Source organism: Labeo rohita, chromosome 24, assembly GCF_022985175.1.
Source record: "Labeo rohita strain BAU-BD-2019 chromosome 24, IGBB_LRoh.1.0, whole genome shotgun sequence".
In the NCBI taxonomy this organism is placed as follows: domain Eukaryota; kingdom Metazoa; phylum Chordata; class Actinopteri; order Cypriniformes; family Cyprinidae; genus Labeo; species Labeo rohita.
This window is the reverse complement of record NC_066892.1, coordinates 27197691-27220036: the sequence shown is the minus strand read 5'-3', so window position 1 is coordinate 27220036 and position 22346 is coordinate 27197691. Positions and strand designations below refer to the sequence as shown.

At 33.8% G+C, this 22346-nt stretch overlaps 1 protein-coding gene across 4 annotated transcripts in view; it reads left to right on the top strand.

The window, feature by feature from the left end:
- Positions 1-22346, top strand: part of fars2 (phenylalanyl-tRNA synthetase 2, mitochondrial) — a 162541-nt gene that overhangs the window by 76090 nt on the left and 64105 nt on the right. For all 4 annotated transcript variants that reach the window (XM_051097769.1, XM_051097768.1, XM_051097770.1 and 1 more), the window contains exons 5-6: positions 12458-12618; positions 20049-20200. In XM_051097769.1, the coding sequence (XP_050953726.1) occupies positions 12458-12618; positions 20049-20200 (313 nt within the window). The remainder of the gene's footprint in view (positions 1-12457; positions 12619-20048; positions 20201-22346) is intronic.

Below are 22346 nucleotides of genomic sequence, written 5' to 3'. Positions count from 1 at the left end.
AAGAAAAACTGATACTGAATTACAGAACCATTGAATTAGATCATTGAAATAATAGATAATAGATAATAGATAGTGATAATACATTTTCAAAGATCTTAAAAAAAAAGTTTATTTGTAAAACACAAGAAAAATTGTGTACATCCCAAAAACATAGTGTTTTGTTATTCAACATTGTTAGACACACAAACCTAGATTTAAATGTGGCCAGTGTGAAAGAAGACCTAACGAGAAATGTAATTTCATTTTGGTTTTTTAACTGTGAAACTGTATGTGCATTATTTCAGGAAAAAATGCGGAATAAATTGGAGAAACACATATCATTATTATTATTATTATTATTATTATTAATTATTATTATTATTATTATTTAGTCACTGTATTAATACTATATTTAAATCACTGTAATATTATTGAACTATAATACTTCACAATAACATTTGTAATTTACAATAATAAAAATAATAATAATAGATTTTGATCACAAAACAAAAAAGGACTCTTGTTCAATGTTTAATTTCTTGTTATTATTTTTGTTGGTGGTGGTATTATTATAATTATCATTATTATAAAATGTATTATTGTTACTTTCATTATTGTTACTATTGAATCAGATCACAAAAAATCTTAATACTATTAAGCTGTGAAGTGTTTCATAATAATTGTATTGTAGTAGTAGTAGTAGTAATAATAATAATAATAACTGCTATTATTATTATTATTATTATTGCTGTTATTATACTATTTACTATCATTGCTATTATTTAATCACTATATTATCATTATATTTAAATCACTGTAATACTATTAAATTGTGAAGTATTTCATAATAAGAACTGTAATTTATAATTATGTAGTAATAATAATAATAATAATAATAATAATAATAATCATTATTATTATCATTGCTATTATTTAATTACTTTATTATTATTATTATTATATTTAAATCACTGTAATACTATTAAATAGGGAAGTATTTCATAATAATAATTGTAATTTATAATTCTATAATAATAATTATTATTATTATTGTTGTTGCTGCAGTTGTTATATTTATTATTATTATTATTATTATCATATTACCATGTTATTACTATATTTAAATAACTGTAATACTATTAAACTGTAAAGAATTCATAACAACTGTAATTTATAATATACTATAATAATATACTACTAATAATAATAATAATACTAATATTATTATTATTATTATTATTATTATTATTATTTTTATACTTTATTATTATTATTATTATTATTATTATTATTGTAAGTATAATATTATACTTATTATAATAATAATTATTATACTACTATGCTACTACTTATATACTACTAGTACTACTACTATAATACTATTGAACTGAAGTATTTCATAATAATAATTTTAATTATTATTATTATTATTATTATTATTTAACAGCAGTACAATTACAATACAAATTTTTATTTGTATTTATCTGTTTGTTTGTTTGTTTGTTTGTTTATTTATTTATTGCTTTCAAACATTAAAGCATAGAGCTTTTATTTTGGTGGAATACTGGAAGGAAACTTTTCTTTTGAAATGCTTCCCTTGTTGATTAATAAACTTAGGAAAATGTATGACACATATTGCATTTTAAATGTGTGTTAGAAGTAACTTAAACTCACCGTTCATGTGGAGCCGCATTGGTTGTGAAAGAGACGCTGAAAACATGATCATGTTCATTATCAAGAGCACATCAGATTACATATTTATACAATTACAAAGCAATCTTTGCAATTTTGTAATCGCGCTAATCCATATCGTGTTCTTAAGCATTATTCAAATTATTAAAAAAACACTTTTATATAATTGCCAGCGCTGATGTTAAATCTCATTTGGCGAATGTTAATTTGAGGCCCTGTGTGAACCTGCTGCAAAATTGACGGTCACACAGAAGTGCTGTTTCTCATTCTAGTCATCTAGGCGGTGATTTTTGTATTCTGCGTCACACATCACTGGTGCTTTCATTACACGCGGGGCTGACCCTCACTCCGGGAGATCCTGATGCTGCGTCCGTGGCCTCCAACCTCCTCTGGGCTTTTCCCATGACCGCGCATCCTCAGCTAAACCCGTGATACTCGTGACGACACGGGAAAGGGCCGACTGCCTCTCGTCATCTGTATGAATAAAACAAGCGCTACAAAAGTTATTTGCCCTCAATCATATGGTTAGAGCATTCAATAATGCATGGAAGCTTCATCCCTTTCCTTCATCTCTGCTTTTCTGCTCGACGATGCTTCACGTTGATTTGTTCAGCACTGATATTGAGCTCATATATAAAGATATAGTACACAGCACCCGGCCAGACATCTGTGTTAGTGGTGAACGTAAATCTGAATAAGTTCTTTAGCTGAAAAAAAAATCTTGCTCTAACAAGGCATGCAGTGTTTATTTTATTTTATTTTATTTTATTCTATTTTATTTTATTTTATTTTTAAAAAACTTCATAACAGTAAACATACTTTTTGCATTTATTTATTTAGTTAATTAATTAGTTAATTATTTATTTGGTAACTTTATTTATTAGCCAATTTATTTGGTTTTAATGTGACCTTGTTACACCTTACATGTAGTTACAATTAGGGCTGCAACGATTAATCGAACGATGTCGTGAGGCGCGTTTAGTCAATGAAGCCGGTACTTTGATTAGTAGTAAAGCTCCATCACGTGCGTTCAGTACACAGAGCAAGTGATACACAGAGCCGTAAAGCACTGACAAGCTACGCCAAAATCGCGCGCAAAATCGAACTCGATTTTGAGCGCGATTTTGGCGTAGCTTGTCAGTGCTTTACGGCTCTGTGTATTACTTGCCGCTCCAGCTGAACGCACGTGATGGAGCTTTATTACTAATCAAAGTACCGGCTTCATTGACTAAACGTGCCTCACGACATCGTTCGATTAATCGTTGCAGCCCTAGTTACAATAGTAATGAGAGTGAATTATGCAGAGTTAAAAATGACTAACACTAAACCAAAACCTAACCCTTAACCTACAGTAAACCAAATTTAGCCATGTAAGTCGTGCAACAAGGACATTAAAAATAAAGCATGGCTTTTATTTTATGCATACAGTTTGCAATGTATTTATTTATTCAATTTATTACTATTATTGATTTCATTTTATTTTATAATTTGTTTTATTACTTTTATTTTATTGTACAATAGTTAAATGCAATAACCATAATTTCTGATGTTTGTTAAATATTTGTTTATTCAGTTTATGTTACTGTTATTCATTTATTTTATTTTATTTTAATTGAATTTATTTCTTACTTATTCAATTTTTTTTATTTTATTTTACAAAAGTTCAATACAATAACCAGTTTATTACTATTATTCATTCATTCATGCATTGTTTTGTTTTGTTATTTTATTAATAATATATATATATATATACAAAAGTTCAACACAATAACCAGTTTATTACAGTTTTTTTTTTTATTTTAGAAACGTTTTTAATGTCTTTATTTATATATACTTATATATATATACACACACACACACACACACACACATATATATATATATATATGTGTGTGTGTGTGTATATATATATTAAACATTTATATGTATACATTTATATTAATATTATTCATTTTATTTTTTATTTTATTGAATTTTATTTATTTATTTATTTATTTATTTATTTATTATTTTTTATTTTACAGAGTTTCAACGCAATAACCATAATTTTTAATGTTTTTTAATATATTTATTTATTAAGTTTATTACTGTTGTTTATTTAATTATATTTTATTTTTTGTTTTATTTTATAAAGTTCAACACAATAACCAGTTTTATTTTATTTTGTCTTATTTATGTTTAGATTAGTTCAACACATTAACCATAATTTTTTATATATTTATATATAATATATTTATATATATTATATTTATATATTTAGTAATTCAGTTTGTATTACTATTATTCACTTATTTTTATTTTTATTTTGCATTTTATTTTACTTTATTTTACAAAATCTTTACCATCATTTCCTTTATTTATTTATTCATGGGACTATGGTACCATGTAACTTCAAGATACTACAATGATATTACCATAGTGCATAGTTAAAAACATTGTATTAGCATGAAACGTGTTCAAGAACCATGGTATTTTTTGTGTTACCAGATGTATTACAGTAATGGCAGTGCTTTTTAGTGTTTTTGCCAGAATCCAAGTGATGTTTTCCCCATTTCCCCCCAAGTAAAATGGTAATTTCCAACAGCTATCAAACCCTTTGACTCTCAAATGATGTTTAACTGTCTGTGTATCGACACAAAGTAACAAAAGCACTTCATTACGAAGCCAGCCACAGTAGTTAATAACCTATAGTGTTAATATATGATAATGGTTCAGTAAGGAGCTGCGTGAGCCAATATTCCCCCTGCAAAAACCATTTTCATTTCACTATGCAAATGTAATTTTGTGTTCATAACAGAATAAATGAGGCTCTCCATCTCTGCGTGGACTGCAGGTGTCTGTGTTTTCCTCTAATGGTAATTTAAGCGACATACCTGATGATTAGGTTTCGTAATCTGTTTTTCTTTCTCTCAGTGTGAAATTAATGGCTTTCCGAATCTGACCGCTTCACACGCACGGCGTGTTTGTGTACTGCAACGCCTTATGCGTTCTGCAAAATGCTGAAACAATGGAGAGAGTATTAGCCAATTAGTGTGCGGTGGCAAAAACGACGGGACAAGATGGGTTTATTTTTAGAGCGTTTTAATCCAACTTCCCCAAACTGAGACTCGTTCATTAGCAGAGGAGAGTCTTCATCTTTAAGTGCTCTCCTCCTCTGTTTGGTCTGTCTGACTCGGCAGCCGTAGATAAATAGCGCGGCTTGTTAGTCGGGTTAATGATTAAAAGCATTTGCTCTGTGATTATTGAAGTGGAAAGAAGGATTAAAACAAACAGATGTGTGAAAAAGTAAAAATACTCCAGAGAGGATTAGAGCACGGTCATCCGAGGGAGTCTGTCAGCTCAAATGAACTTGCTTTTTTACAAACACAGATCGCAGGTAAAATGTCAAGTGTATTATACCAGGAATAAAAAAAAAACTGTAAAAAAAAATATGTGACATTTTTATCCGTCTAGCAAATGCTGTTCAGTAAAGGTGACAGAAAAAATAGCTCTGTTATAGTCCTAAATATAGAATTATACAGTGGCCACTTGGTCACAGCTTTACTCTTATGTATTTGCTGTTTCAAAAGCCCATGAAATCACTTTGTTGCTGTGTTGATGTGTTCATATTGAGGCAGTATCCTTTCAGTCATAGTCATAAAGCATCATTAGCTGTTTGTTAATGCAAATTATAGTTTATCTGCCTTCTTTGAGTTAATGAGCATATTAGGTGCTTGTCTGTTAGCTTTCTATATATATATATGTGTGTGTGTGTGTGTGTGTGTGTATATATATATATATATCTGGTAGAAAAAAAACAGCATAAATAAAATAAAATAACACTCTTTGTTCAAACACTTTTATGTTTATCACTACATAAAAAAAAACAGCATCAATACAATAAAAGCCAGAAATCCAAAGTCCATATATATATGTGTTTGTGTGTGTGTGTGTGTGTGTGTGTGTGTGTGTGTGTAGTATTAAACATAAAAGTGTTTGAACAAATACAGTTTTCTCAAGCCCAAAAAGTATTTTATTATTTTATGCAGTTTTTTTTAAAGACATTTTTCTCCATTTTATTTTATTTATTTATTTTTATTTTTTTTTTATTTTTTTTGTTTGTTTGTTTTGGATTTTTTCTGTTGTTGTTGTTGTTGTTGTTGTTGTTTTTTTTGGTTTTTGTTTTTGTTTTGTGTTGTTTTATTTTAATTCTGGTTTCTTTTTTTTTTTATTTTATTTTATTTTATTTTATTTTATTTTATTTTATTTTATTCAATGCCATTTTATTTTCTAGTAACACATTTGTGTTTTCATTTTGTCTTGATATTTGAGATAAAAGAGCTTGATGTATTATATAAAGATGCAGTAACTTTCAGAATGCAAAGCATTTTTTCTCCAGTCCAAAAGCCCCTTCATTGATTCTTTCATTTATTTATTTATTTATTTTCTACCAAATATATGTATGTTGTATTAAACACAAAAATGTTTGAACAAAGACATTTTTGTCCAGCACAAAAAAGTCCTTTTTGTTTTTATTTTATTTTATTTTATTTTATGCCGTTTTATTTATTTTTATTTTATTTTATTTTATTTTATTTTATGCCGTTTTATTTTCTATTTTTGATCTTTGAGATAAAAGAGCTTGATATATTACATAAAGATGCAGTAATTTTCAGAATGCCAAGCATTTTTTCTCCAGTCCAAAAGCCCTTTTATTTTATTTTATTTTATTTTATTTTATTTTATTTTATTTTATTTTATTTTATTTTATTTTATTTTATTTTATTTTATTTTATGCCGTTTTATTTTATGCCATTTTATTTTATGCCGTTTTATTTTCTATTTTTGATCTTTGAGATAAAAGAGCTTGATATATTGCATAAAGATGCAGTAATTTTCAGAATGCAAAGCATTTTTTCTCTAGTCCAAAAGCCCATTCATTTATTTTATTTTATTTTATTTTACCAAATACAAAGTATATATAATACAATACATAAAAGGGCTTCACTTTGGTAATAATTTTTTGGGTTGGACTCATACCTTGCCTAGGGTACCAGGATCACCTCCATATCAGGGTTGCCCATTTAATTGATTACAAGAGTCAGAGAAAGTGAGGAAAATGGTTTCCTAAGACTATTTTAAAGATTAATAAGCAGACCTTAGATGAAATAAAATGCTCTGACCCCAGCCAAAGCCTGCAAGCACAAGCATCTTAAACAAAGCTAGACCAGCACTAGTTTCCCAGCATGCCAACGGCTGCTTTAGAGACTCCAGCCTGTTGTCAAACATGATTATTAATGCTGAAAACAGCAGGTGTGTTTCTGAGGGGTGACTAGTGCAAATCTAAAAAAAAACACACATATACAAGTGCTGAGAGACTAAAGAATCAAGGGAGGAACCAGCAGCAAACTGATATTAAGTGGCAGAAGAATGGGACATGGGTGATGAAAGGGCGTAAAGTGAGTAATAGCGAGGTAGGTGAGACAACGGGAGACCGGAGTGAGCACTGGAAGCATGTAGGAGACCCAATGAGAAAGATGAAGAAAGAAAATGTGGGATTGGCAGGGAGGAACAGCAAAGAGGCTTCAAGCTGTGAGTCAAAGCTGCCAAGGACTGTTAGCCCTGCTGATGTCATCACGATGCGAATGCCGTCAAACGCAGCCCACGCTCGTCGTCCCCGCTCCCGCCCCCTTTGCTCCGATTGGCTACGAGTGCGTCGGACATCACAGACTCAAGATAATGCCGTGGCGTTCATGTGAGGTCATTCAGATCGGTGCCGGCTTCTGGCTGACGTCTCTGGCGTTCACGGTGTGTGTGTGTTGGCACCCGTCCGCTTAGCCTCGGCTTCACTCTTAGCCGTGTCACAACGCTTTACGCCTCTCTTTTATCTCCCTGGATGTGCTCGTGATTTCCACTGACAGACGAGTGATAGCAATCAGCCCTACCATCAATCCACGGCTCAGCGCCAGAGCAACTCTAGTGGAGTCTTCCTTCCATCTACATCATCATCCGTGTAATTAGATGTGCTCGCTAAAGCAGGCATCAGTGTGACTATTGCTCGTACGGCATTCACGTCACGCTACCAACATGCTGCGGACGTGAATAGTGCCTCAAAATGTGCAGAAGGCTTTCATTTTTATATCGCCAATGATAAAACGTAAAAAAAAAATAGAACACGTGGGGTTAGAGTCTTTTGCTCACCAAGGCTGCATTTACTTAAAAAATACTGTTAAAAACTGATATGTTATTAGAGTTTAGAAGAACTGGTTTCTATTGTACTATATGTTACAATGTCATTTATTTCTGTGATCAAAGCTGAATTTTCAGCATCATTACTCCAGTCTTCAGTGTCACATGATCCTTCAGAAGTCATTCTAATCTGCTGATTTATCCTTAATTGATTATATAACAACACAAAATCATGTAGCTTTATAATTCCCTAATTCATTGGGATAGTATTTTAATGAATTCTTGTAGTCACCTGACGTGCAACAACCTGTTGCACAATGAATGGCAGGAAATCATGATAAAATCCAATCATATTATTATAGACATGATAAAAACAAGTGTTCTTTTTTCCCCCACAGAGATAGTTCACCCAAAAAAAAAAAAAAAAAAAAATTGCTGTTCATTTACTCACCCTCAGGCCACTCAAGATGTAGGTGACTTTTGTTTTTCTTCAGCAGAACAGTAAATAAGATTTTTAGCTGAAACCGTGGTCTTTGGTGATTCATAAAATGCAAGTCAGTGGTTGCCAGCACTTTAGGAGTCAAAAAAAGTATATACAGTTGAAGTCTTTCCATCTTTTAACACTGGGGACAACTGAGGGACTCATGTGCAGCTATTACAAAAGGTTCAAACTCTTACTGATGCTCCAGGAGGAAAAACAATGCATTAAGAGTCGGGGGTGAAAACTTTTGAACAGAATGAAGATGTGTACATTTTACTTATTTTGCCTAAATATTAGATTTTTTCATTTAGTACTGCCCTTCAGGAGCTACAGAAGATACTTACTTGTTTCCCAGAAGACAAAATAAATTACATTTACCCTCATCTTCAAATTCAAAAAGTTTTCACTGTGTTTCCTTCTGGAGGATCAGTGAGTGTTTGAACCTTCTGTAATAGTTGCATATGAGTCCCTCAGTTGTCCTCAGTGTGTAAAGATGGATCTCAAAATCATACAGTCATTGTTGGAAAGGGTTCAAATACACAAAAATGCTGAAAAACCAAAGAATTTGTGGGACCGGAAGGATATTTCTGAAGAACAGCAGGCAGTTTAACTGTTTAGGACAAACGAGGGACTCATGAACAACTATCACTAAACAAAAAAACACAGCTGTGGATCATTCAGATAACAACACAGTATTAAGAATCAAGTGTATGTAAACTTTTTAACAGGGGAATTTTCATAAATTCAACTATTATTTGAACTTGTGGACTGTATGTAAACATCTTCTATGTGAAATATCTTATTCAGGTTAGTACTAAATTAAGAATAACATGCATTTTGTATGATCCCCCCTTACTTTGGTAAAATAATTAACATTTTGCAAGGTATATGTAAACTTTTTGACCTCAACTGTATAGGCAAGACAATATTTATGCCCGTGGTTCCTGATGATATATTGAGGTAAACAGGCTGTGCAAGAAGCTAAACTTTATTTACAACATTATTGCCTGTAATCTAGAGCCTTGTTTCTGTGAACTGTTTCTTTTGGACAGTTCATTTCAATGAACTGATTCAGTTCACTAGTTTGTTTACATAATCATGAAATGACCAAACATACACACAATTATAATGTTAAAGTGCTGTTATGCTATTTTTAAGGTTCCTAATATTGTTTTGGGAGTCTCTTGCAATACATGCATGCAAGGTCAAAAAAATGCTCAAGTTTTCTCACAATGTGACCCTGGACCACAAAAACAGTCATAAGGGTCCATTTTTTAAAATTGAAATTTATACATCATACATGAAGCTGAATAAATAAAATTTCTATTGATGCATGGTTTGTTTATAATAGCACAAAATTTAGCTGAGATACAACTATTTGAAAAATCTGGAATCTGAGGGTGAAAAAAAAAAAAAATCTAAATATTAAGAAAATCGCCTTTGAAGTTGTCCAAATTAAGTTCTTAGCAATACATATTATTAATCAAAAGTTTTGATATATTTACAGTAGGAAATTTGCTAATTATCTTCATGTACCATGATCTTTACTGAATATCCTAATGATTTTTAGCATAAAAGAAAAATCTATCATTTTGACCCATACAATGAATGTATTGTTGGCTATTGCTGCAAATAAAGGTAAACAAATAAAATAAAACACAATTTGTTGAGTCAGCTTAAAATAATATAATAATATAATATTTTAATATTTTAAGTTCAGTCAACTAAAATAAGTTTAGTCAACTTAAAATGGTAAGTTGTACTAAGTAACAACTTAGATGTTTGTGTTTGCTAAACTTGTAAGTAACCCAGCTGCCTTAAAATTTTAAGTCGATTCAAATCAAATATCTAAGTTGTCACTTAGTATAATTTAACATTTCAAGTTGAATAAACTGTTTTTGAGTTGACTGAACTTAAAATTTTAAGGCAGCCAGGTTACAAATTATTTTAAGTTGATTCAGCAAATTGGTTTTTACAGTGTACCAATACATCCACAACATGCTGCTGTGAGCATGTAAGAAATGCTGCTGCTGCACATATAGCATACATGAATCACCCTATAGCAGATCTATACAGGTGGAGCTGGGGAAGGTGGAGGGTTTCTTAAGCATGCTGCAAACTGCTACAAGAAGTACTAGTTATATATTTGAATGTTGAGCAGCGAGCTCATTGGCTACCGCTACAGGAGCAAACCAATCAGCTGTGCCATGTGATCATAATGTCATTATGTAGATTAAGTTAGACCTATCGGACTGCGCATCTAGAGTTTCATGCCAGAACTTTGTATTTATCTTGCACTCTACAACTTTGCAGATTGTTTACATTCATATACAAGGCAATATTGGAAATTGCATAATAGGGGTACTTTAAAGCACCCAATAATGATGTGAAATGATGTGATGTCTTACATGTCTAAAGTGTATAAAGTGACTTTTGGAGGAACTAATGCACTGAATGTCTTGGCAAAAACCAGCATCACAGGATCATAAACCGATATTTTGGCTCATTTTGAGTCAGATCTGTGCTGCTTGAGTCTCAAACAGTTTGGTGAATTTGGTGAACTGATCCAAAACAAAATGAAGTGGACTAAGGCCAGGAAAAAACACGGAGAACGACCACTTAGGACCAGCCTACAGCACCCAATTATTGCGGCTTTAATTTAAAAAAACACAGCTTGCATTTTCTTTGGAGAAATCATGTATTTAAATCAAATTCAAACTCGCTCTCATGCTTATTCAAGCTTGGAGACAATTAAAATGAACATTTTCTATATATTATTATTTTTCGCAATTTGTGGAATGAGTATTTGAAGGAAAATTTGAATGCGGCGGTCTTGAGAGAGATCGGAATCGTTAATGTCTCCACTTGGGAGAGGAAGGGAGAGTTGATTGATTTGTACGTGTGAAGGTTAGATTTATTCCGGTTTCTGTCCCGTCTGGCTGAGCGCTTTGACCCCTGAGCATTGCCTTCATTAACATATAAAGCACATTTCCCTCACATCCGAAGGAATGCCTCACTGGGTTAAACAGTGACGCGCGGGCGAGAGAGAGTGTGAAAGGCCCGGAAAAGAGGAGAAAATTCTGTTTGTTCACTCTTCCGCTCACCATAGGTCATACAGGGTTGCAAAGCAAATAAAAATTCATAATGACTATAATCACATCAGAAATAGCGGCTCTATTTCCAACACTGTTCGCCCGAGAACCACACAGCCTTGTCGCTGACTGTCAATCAACAAGATATTTAATTATTCCTCGACTTGTGGATTTAAAAAAACTTTTCTTCTCTGGCTCGCTTCATAATCTGCTTATCAAATAAAGCTGACATTGTAGATTACGAAAATTGTTGACTTCCTGACAAATTGCTTTGGATAAAAGTGTCTGCTAAATGCGTACTGTAATGCTGTCAGCAGGAAACATCATTTTTAACCAGTCAGTTACTCTACAAAATATTTAATTGCTAGCTACAAATTACGTCTTCAGCAGTGTAAAATGTCACAAATTATTCAGGAACTAACCAATATATTTAAGTTTACAATAAAAGCATATTTTAACATTAGGTGTTTTTATATAGAATTGTAATTAAATTACAGAAAAATGAAAAGTACTTTCCAAGGCAAAAACAACAATTATTTAATTACATAGTAATGCATTACACATAACACTAGTTGCAAGCTATTTTGGCTCATTCAGACATAATTGACTTCATCTGATGATGAATAAGTGAAAACTGAATATTCAGTGAGAAGCGACATATTTGGGAATTAATTGGTTGGTGAAAAGCAGATGTAACATATCAAAATGGAGAGGAATCTAAGAGTTGTTGTGTTTTCATAAAAGATTACGGAGCAAACATTTTAGTTTTTATTTGGAATAACATGAGTTGATGAATCATGCACAGTACTATCAAAAACGTTCCTTGAAAGGTGGGTTTTGCTTTCAGGTTGACTTAAAGGGTTTTATATTTATATGCTAAAAGCCGCAACATAACAGAAGAGCGTCAAGGTTTTGGATTTGTTTTGACTAGCTGCAGTCATCCTTGTTGAAACATTTGTCTTTTCATGACAGAATGTCACACTCTGAGAAACAAATAATAAAATGAGTAGATTTTTCACTCAGCTGTTCTTTTCTTCTTCTGCAGCTGGTGCTGGGAATAAGATGGGCTGGGCTTTTGGTCTGGGGCTGGAGAGGTTGGCCATGGTTCTGTTCGGCATCCCTGACATCCGGCTTTTCTGGAGCGAGGATGAACGCTTCCTCAAGCAGTTCCGCCTGTCTGACATCTATCAGCCCGTCACCTTCCAGGTAAGTTTTACAGCCCTTTCTCTAACATAGGGATCTCACCTAGTGACCATAAGGGCCGTTCACAATAACTGGGTCATTCCACAAAACCACCTTTTGCGTCCCTAACAAATAATCAAACATAGATTTAATATCACAGCAAATATGTGCCATTTAAAAAGATAACAGTACTATGTATGTTTTCATCAATATTACATAAAAAAATGTTTAAATAGCATTTATGCTGGTAAGAGTAAGGACTTTTAATTTGCTAAATAAAGGCAAAATTATGTAAAAATCACATGTGCGTATTGTTCTAAATATAGTTTCATTGTTAAGCAAGTTTTTTGGCAAAAGTATGCATTTTGTCTATAAAATATAAATCATTTAATTGGTGTCCCCTGATTTCATGTCAGCCCTGTTACCCTCGTCAAAAAACCCTTGTAAAATAATGTACATTTAGGTGACATCACTTCTAGGAGGTTACATCATCTCTCAACCAGGATTCCAACACTTAAAACATAAGCATGTTTCTCTCACTTTATTTTTGATGATTTATGAGGCTTGACTGAGGGGGGGCCATCATGCAGTGTCAATCCTGTTACCATGTTTAAAATGTAAATTTCTTACATTTATTATAATTAATATCTACAAGTAAAATCCTTTCAAAATGTACTTTATGTGCTTTGTGAACTTGATTATTAGCTAGCAATTAGCAAATTTGTTTGAAATTGTCAAACCTGTTACTGTCAACCTGTTACTTCGTAGAGTAAAAGGTTTTGACATGTCGGTAACAGGGATGACATTGATTTGACCCTGTTTTTAAAGATTGACTGTGTAAAATTCAAACAATTTAAAGGTAACCTTCGGGATATTATTGAGCTAATGGCTATATCATTCAGTGGCATGTGAGTTGTAATTAAACAATAATATCTAGTAATGCTTGTGTTGGTAACAGGGTTGACAAAAATACCAAAAAGGTGAGGTAGAAAAATAAAATAATTAAAACGACATACCCTGAGATGGCACAATACAATTTCTTGTGATTTTAAGGTGTCTTCATTTCATGGTTATTTAAAAAAAATATTTATTAAACTTGTTTTATTTTTCAATTTTTCCAAATGGAAAAGGCACCAATTTTGACCAAACCATAACATTTTTATAATGCCGGACAGCCATGTGGAATAATTAAGATGTTTTAATGTCTTTGAAGCCTCTTCTGTTTACCAAGGCTGCATTTAGTTGATAAATACAGTAAAAACAGTAATATCATGAAATAGTATTACAATTGAAATTGTATGTGTAAAATGTTGTTTTTTTTTTTAAAGTATTCTGTGATGGCAAATTCAGTGTCACTCAGAAATGATCCTTCAAAAATCATTCTAATATGTTGATTTGCTGCTAATTTTATCATATTTTAAAAAATATAATTTTGCTGTTGTTTGTGTGGAAACCAAAATGACAGAAAAGACATTTATAATGTAGCAAAACAATTCTATGATTCAAAAAATGTGTCATGGTTTCCACAAAATAATAGGCAGCAATAACTTTTTTTCAAGAAGGATAATAATAAGAACCATTATTAATAACTGAGCACTAATTGATAACATATGAGCATATTAGAATGATTTCTGAAGGATCTTGTGAAACTGAAGACTAAAGTAATGATGCTAAAAATTCCGCTTTGAATCACAGGAATAAAATACATTTTAAAATATATTCACATAACAACACAGTTATTTTGAATTGTAATAATATTTTGCAATATTACTGCTTTTACTGTTTTTAGGAATAAATAAACGCAGCCTTGGTAAGCCTAAAAGTCTTTTTTCAAAAACAATAAAATAAAGTTAATAATTCAGATATTGTAAATGTTTAATTCACGAGCATATAAAAGGATCCAGACTCAGCTGAGCAGATCTCAGCCAGGTTCAACATGTTTCCCAGTGTGCATTTCTCTTGTGATGCCACTAATGTTTGCAGTACTGATGTGTCAAATTCATATTCTGCTCCCCTCTTTCTGCACCGCCTCTCTCTGTCTTGTATTTTTTTCTCGTTGCTATTATTCTAAGGGTCAAATGAACACACGCAGTACGCTATCCCATAATAGTCAGTCATAAGCGTAGCTGCGAGCGCACAGACCGTGACGACCACAGCTTTGCAAGCTGAATCAAAACAGCTGGTCTGAAACCACTGTCGCTAAACTCACTGACGTCTGAATCAATGCGACGATGATTTGTTTTTGTACCGCTTAGGTGCAACCAATAAAACCAGCCCTCTAGACAGTCGTTGAGCTGGGAATGTTGTTTTTTGTACATATAATAGAGGGGCAAACAGATTGCAGTTGCTGGTAATATAAAAATCCCATTAAACCTAGATTGCAAGACTTTCCTGATCTTGGTATTCACATATGATGTGAATATTGTGAAATACTGTTACATTTTAAGACTTGTTTTCTATGTGAATATATGTATGAATTTTCAGCATCATTTATCCAGTCTTCATTGTCACATGATCATTCTAATATGTGACCCTGGAGCACAAAACCAGTCATAATGGTCAGTTTTTTGTAATTGAGATGTATACATCATCTGAATAAATAAGCTTTCCATTGATGTATGGCTGATGTTAGCATAGGACAATATTTGGCCGAAATACAACTATTTGAAAAACTGGAATCTGAGGAGGCAAAAAACTCAAAATATTGAGAAAATTGCCTTTAAAGTTGTCCAAATGAAGTTCTTAGCAATGCATATTACTAATCAGACATTAAGTTTTGATATATATATATACAGTAGGAAATTACAAAATATCTTCATGGAACATGATCTTTACTTATTATCCTAAATAAACGAAAAATCAATAATTTTGACCCATACAATGCATTTTTGACTATTTAAGACTGGTTTTTGGTCATATACACTGATTTACTTTTCAAAACACATTTCTCATTGTTGAAATAAAATAAAAACTGCTCTGTTCTGCTGTTTCTCATTTTTATGGAAACTGATGCATTTTATTTTTTCTATATTCTTTAAAAAATAGAGAGTTCAAAAGAACAGCGTTTATTTGAAATGGAAAATCTTTTGTAATGTTATCAGTGTTTTCACTGTCACTTTTGATCAATTTAATATGTCCTTGGTGAACAAAAAGTATTAGATTCTTTACAAAAAAAATTATACTTACCCTGAACTTTTGAGCAGTAGCGTATTTGTGCTGACTAAGTTATTGAAACTATCAAAACTGGTGCAGCAAAGCAGAGAAACTTTCTGATCCAGGCAAATTCACTTAAAGATGAAGTGTAGTTTTAGCAAAAAGTTATTTGTTTTCAAACAGGTTCCCAAACATCTGCTTTTGGTCAGACAAACATGCAGCCCCTCCCCCAACTCATGCCATTGGTTGAGCTAGTGTCATGTGACACAAAAGCACTGGGCCATCTAAATAACATTAAACAAATGCGGCGAAAACAGTACTGTAATAATATTTAAATTTGAACATTTTAATATCACTTTTTTACGAAATCGATACCAGTTAAGTAGCTTGATAGCATCAATATATCATTACCGCAGTATTGTTCTGCCTATCTCTAGTGCCACAGTGTTAACATTTACTGAAACCAATCTTTGATGGTTTACTTCTAGCTGTCTTTGCACATTAAACGCATGAATGCCTGTTTGAATTAGATTTGAAATTGTTGCACACAGACCATAGGAGAGGTTTTTTGAGGACAGTATGTGATCTTCTCTCCACATGTGACCTTCTGTATGTCTCGTATGGGCTATATTGTTGAGGGACCTTGGTATATTAAAGGTTTGACACTGAACGTGTCCTTCTATAGATGTGTGTGAGTGTGTAGTATGAGGCAGACTGGATGGTCGTCCTGCAGGGAATGTGTGTGTGACTGATTACCTGTGCTCTCTGGCTGTAGGTCATTTCTCAGCCCATCTCCCTCTCTGCCCACTGTCCATTACTCAGAGACAGAGAGAGAGTGCGAGAGAGAGAGACATTTGCTTGTCAGTTTGCCTGATGCTCTGCTGGGGTTATATATGACAGTCTCTCTGTCTCTCTCTCTCTCTGCGCTGGTAATGAGGTATGACCGTGGGGTCAGCGCTCTCATCCGCCCTTGTGTGTTTTGTCGTGTCCTGTGAGAGCAACATGCGCAACATACACACAAGCGCACACTATAAATCACTGCACACAATAAGACATGCTGTATGACACACATACTGTACGGCCTATACACACACACACTCTCTCAACCAAAAACAAGATGTGCAATGCAGGTTCCAGTTAGAAAAGCACACAAACATGGCATGCTTACATGATCTATAAAGTGGATTTACAGTGGCTTGCGAAAGTATTCATATCCCTTCATTTTTTTTTTTTCACGTTTTATGTTGCAGCTTTATGTTAAATGGCTTTAAATTGATTTTTTTTTTTTTTCCACATCAGTCTACACTCCATACACCATAATGACAAGGCACAAAACAGGTTTGTAACAATCTTGCAAATTTATTAGAAATATTCATAAGTATTCATACTCTTTTCTGGGTCACTTGAAATTTATTGCTTCATATCGCTTGTAGATGTTACTACACTGCGAGTGGCATTAGCCTGTGGCAAATTCAATCATGAGTATGATTTGGAAAGGCACACACCTCTCAGAAAAGGTCTAACAGCTGAAAATGCATATCAGAGCAAACCAAAACAACTGCCTGTAGAGCCCAGAAACATGCTTGCTTGAGTTCAGAAAAAAATTCTGCTGCATTGAAGCTTCACAGAAGCATGTAGCCTCCATTATCTATAATTAGAACAGGTAGGACTCTTCCTAGAGCTGGCCTGCTGGCCAAACTGAGCAATTGATGGAGAAGGGGCTTGGTTATACTGGTGACCAAGAAGCTGATGGTCTCTCTAGTTGAGCTCCATGATCATATATGCAGATGAAAGAAACTTACAGAAGGACAAACATCACTGCAACACTCCACCAATTTGGACTTCATGGTGGTGATGCAGAGTACCATCCCAAAAGTAAAATATGGAGGTGGGAACCTCACGCTTTGGGGCTGTTTTTCAGTTGCAGGGATTGAGGGCTTTGTCACAGTAGAAGGAAAGATCAATGCACCAAAATACTAAGATATCCTTAATGAAAACCCAGAGCATTCAGAACTTCAGACTGCGCAGAATATTTGCCTTCCAACAGGACAATGACCCTAAGCACACAGCAAGAGTGGCTTATTGACAACACTGTGAATGTCTTTGAGTCACTCAGCCAGAGCCTGGGCTTAAACACAATCAAATATTTCTGGAGAAACCTCAAAATGTCTGCCAGCCCCCATCCAAGCTGACAAAGCTTGAGGGGTTGAAGAGGTGAGGCAAAGAATGGCAGATAATTGCCAAATGCAGATGTGCAAAGCTTGTCACATCATACCCAAAAATACTTGAGGCTGTAAAGGTGATTCAACGAAGTACTGAGCTAAGGGTATGAATACTTATGCAATGTACTTATTTCAGTGTTTTATTTTTAATAAATTACATATGTTTTTTGTTTTGCCATCATGGTGTATGGAGTGTAAATTGATGTGGGGAAAAAAAGTAATTTAAAGTAGTTTAACAAGGCTGCAACATAACAAAACATGAAAAAAACGAAGGGGTATGAATACTTTCGCAAGGCACTGTTAATTTATATCAAGCAAATTAATACATGAATAAGATTTTAAAGCCATATTCTTTTCTCAAAAGCATCATTAAGTAACTATTAGAGATAGAACAGAAGTCATTTAGCCCAAACTCGAAACCCTAAATGAAAGTAAAACTTAATGGTTAACAAATGAAACAATGTTAATAATCAACACACTGAGTTGTATACAGAACATCTAAGTTGCACACAAGGTAGTTTTTATGTCAACTTGATGTGATATAATTATTATAATTGATGTAATTGTTTATGCTCAGTGGTTGTCTTGTAATGGATATTGTCAACCCAGTCCTAGTGTCCAAACAGCTTGCATATTTACCTGTGGTAGTTTATCTCCAAAATAGACACTGACACAGTCAGAAACCCACCAGTGAAGTGCTAATTAAATTTCACTGTTTTAATCAATGATTTCAGCCCTCTAAAACCATTTCAGTCGAAAATTAAATTCATTTTATTTTGCTGATTCAGCCGAATATTTCTGGTTGTCAAAATTTCAGTGCATCACTACCACCTATAGTCACAAGTTCCATCATTACCAACTTTTTTCAGTATTTTAGTGTTTCCCAAAACCAGTTTCAATAAAAATTCACACAGTTGTGTGACTGACCTGTTGTTAGAAGCATAGTCAATGTAAGTATGACGTGTGTATATATATATATATATATATATTCTGTGATTGATTAAAAAATGTTGACATAAACTTCAAATACAGTGTTCGTTATTTACAGCAATAATTTGATCTTGAATCAGTTAAATAGCACAAGTTATTTCACCTGTGTAACATAACAGCTGTTGTAAATGGTTGAACCAACATGGTTTCAGGAGACAGTCATGACTAGCTAGCTAAATCTTCCAACAATGCATATGCCGTCGTACAGGAAACACACCCTGATAAGCTGACAAGTTCCCAAACTCTTCTAAAACCAGCAAACCAGACCAGCCTGACCAATGAAAATCAGCTTGGTGGCTTTCTAAGAGCAGCAAACCACCTCAGTCTGAATGACAATGCTTTTTTAACACAGGAAAAAAAATCCTTTTAACTGGTAAAATCAATATGACACACAGCTTTGAGTGGCTTTTTGCGGTTATAAAATGTCTGTGCCATGCTGACCAGTCCATCCCAGAAGAACCCCAAAGCTATTCTATTGGCTGAAAATATGCAAATGTTCATTTGTATGTTTTTATACTGTACATATTATACATTTTTGCTTCTTACTCTTGGAACACTGCTTTGCAAATCAAATCAGAGGAGCAGAACTGTTGAATAATTATGTAAACACACATTTACCTGCAGAAAGGAGGGTGGTTTGAGGTAGTTTATCATGTTTTACCACACTCCTCCTTACGGCTTTCATTTCATTCAGTTTTTCTGTTTTCGCTGCTCTTGTGGAAGACGACTGCCGGTGTTTTATGAATGTTTGAGTTTTTCTGAGAGCCAGGAGGGCTCAGATGCCTGCTGTTATAAGGATACTGGCCCTTGTAGGTATGATGGCCTCAGGGTGTGACTGTAGATTTAACCTCCGGCTGAAGAGACGCCTCACTCACACCATCATCCAACACCCTCGTGTGTGTGTGTGTGTGTGTGTGTGTGTATGTGTAAGTGCTGAACACTAAAATAGTGAGGTTTTAGAGTAAACTGAATATAGTGAGGTTTTTGAATAAACTCAGTATAGGCTTTTGAGTTAAATGTATATTGTATATTGTATTCCTATGTATTTTATTGTTAACAAATGGATTTCTTCTTCTCTCTTTTTCGCAGCCTCTCAGTAAGTACCCACCGCTCTTCAATGACATCTCTTTTTGGCTGCCGGCTGAAGGTTACACAGAAAACGACTTCTACGACCTGGTGCGCAGCATCGGAGGAGACCTGGTGGAGAAGGTCACGCTGGTGGACGAGTTCACACACCCAAAGTAAGAAATCCAAAATGTCAGATACAGAAATGCTTTAAACCAAAACTGATAACCCATAACCAAACAACAATTCCAGTAACATAAGACCAAAAAATAAATAACAGCTGATGAAAAATTAAATTCACAAGCTATTATATATCAGTATTTTAGCAGTTTGTTCTGTGCATTTATTTTCAGTAAAGGTCTTTTTAAAAACTAAAAATAAAAAAAAAATAAAAAAATAATAATAATTAATTAAAAAAACATGTGAGAAATAAAATTAAGGTTCTATAATATGCTTATGAGGATACAGAAAAAAATAATAATAATTTATGAAATATGTATTTAGTGTGAGAAATCCTATTCTAAGTCAGTACTTTTAGCTCCTTTTTCCGCTAAAACAAGACAAATTAAACCGAGAAGCAAAATTTAGGTATGACGGTGTATTTTTGCTTTTTTTTTATTACATAATTACATAATTTTTCTAGATGAAGGTACAGTAAGTTCTGCAGATGAGTCAGTTTTATTTATTTGTGTATTCATTTATTTGAAATATTTTGTATACAATGATTGCATAAATATCTCAAATATAGCTTAAATAGCCAAGATACAGTACATTCAAATTAAATTACATTATTTAACGTATCCAAAAGTCTGTTCTTTTTCACAGAATGGATAGATTAATGAATTACTTGATTGATTGAATGGATCTGTTGATCTAAAATGAAATATTTAAGATGTTTCTGTGTTCTGTCAATCCTTTTGTTTATTTGTATTTGTCAATCTTTACAGTCATTCTCAAAGCTAATGGCTTGCGCAGGAGTGAATGCTAATGTTATTGCGCGGGGCCGCTGGCAGTGCGGCGTTCATCTATTGACAGAGGAGCCAGGGTCAACGATGCCTAATGGCTCTTTTCTGAACTCTCCAGCATTAGGCTCCATTTCACGTTGGACCGTGTTTGTCAGGCTCTTTAAACTCATTATCTCTTTCTTCCGTCGTCCATTCACAAACGCTTTCACAAACCACAGAACGATCCACGTGATTTTCCCTGAATGCAGTTCATATGGCGGAGCTCTTCCTGTACAGGTTTGCTTTTGTGGACTGCAGAGGCTGTGCTCAGGTTGCCCTTTCCCTGTTTCCTCGCCCTGTGACATCAATAATTAATTTTTAAAGAGGATGAGAAGTTCACCTGCGGGCACAGCGGTCCGACTGTCCCAAGTCCCCTCTGCTGGAACAGACCGCGAGTGTGTGTGTGTGTGTTAAATGATACAACGAGAACCTGCAGTGCGTAAAAAGAGCCGCAAACATTCATCTCTGTCCCTGCTCTTAATCTTTTTTAAATAGCAACCTTTTCCCTCCCCTTCCCCTAATGACATCCATAAATAAGATGACATCATGAGGTGCTGCAAGGGTGTAATAGCCCATACGGCAGCTAGAAATTGAAAGAGATTGGTGTTTGTTTTGCTCTTGTTCTAATTTGATTCGTTCCAGACCTATGTTTGTGTGTACACTTCTTCGAAAACAAATATATTAGTTGAATAGTTTCTAGAATAGTTTGTGATTTGTCACAATGTAAGTGTATTGCCGCTGCGGAAGTACTTTTCTAAGTAGCTGTAATGTATTGTGTGTGTGTGTGTGTGTGTGTGTGTGTGTGTGTGTGTGTGTGTCCTGCAGCTAATTTCCTCTTTATGATCATTTTGCTGCAGTTGCGTCAACGCCTGTGAGCTTTGCTTCATACTTTCTACAACCAGAGAGTGAGAGTGAGAGAGAGAGAGAGGGAGGGAAAGGGCGAGAGAGACGTCAATACTTACTTTAAACTTGTTCTCCAACTTCAAATCGCTAATTACAGCGAGAGGACGGCCAATCACAGCTCATCTAGCCTGCAACCGTCTCCGTCCGTCAGAAATGTCACATTCGCAATATTGTCCTAATCATTTTCTCTCGTTTTCTCTGCGGTACTGCTGACTTGGGCAGTTTTGAGAGCTGGTAATATGATGAGATTGGCAGAAAGTCTCCCATCATGCTCTTCTTCAGTGCGGTGAGGAAGATTCTGGCATCAGACGTGCCCTCAAAGGGCCATCAGAAACATAACGCGTTTCTTTTGTGCTCGCTGTTTTACTTTTGACAACACAGCAGGGTTTTCCCTCAAAAATGAGTAGATTTTTTA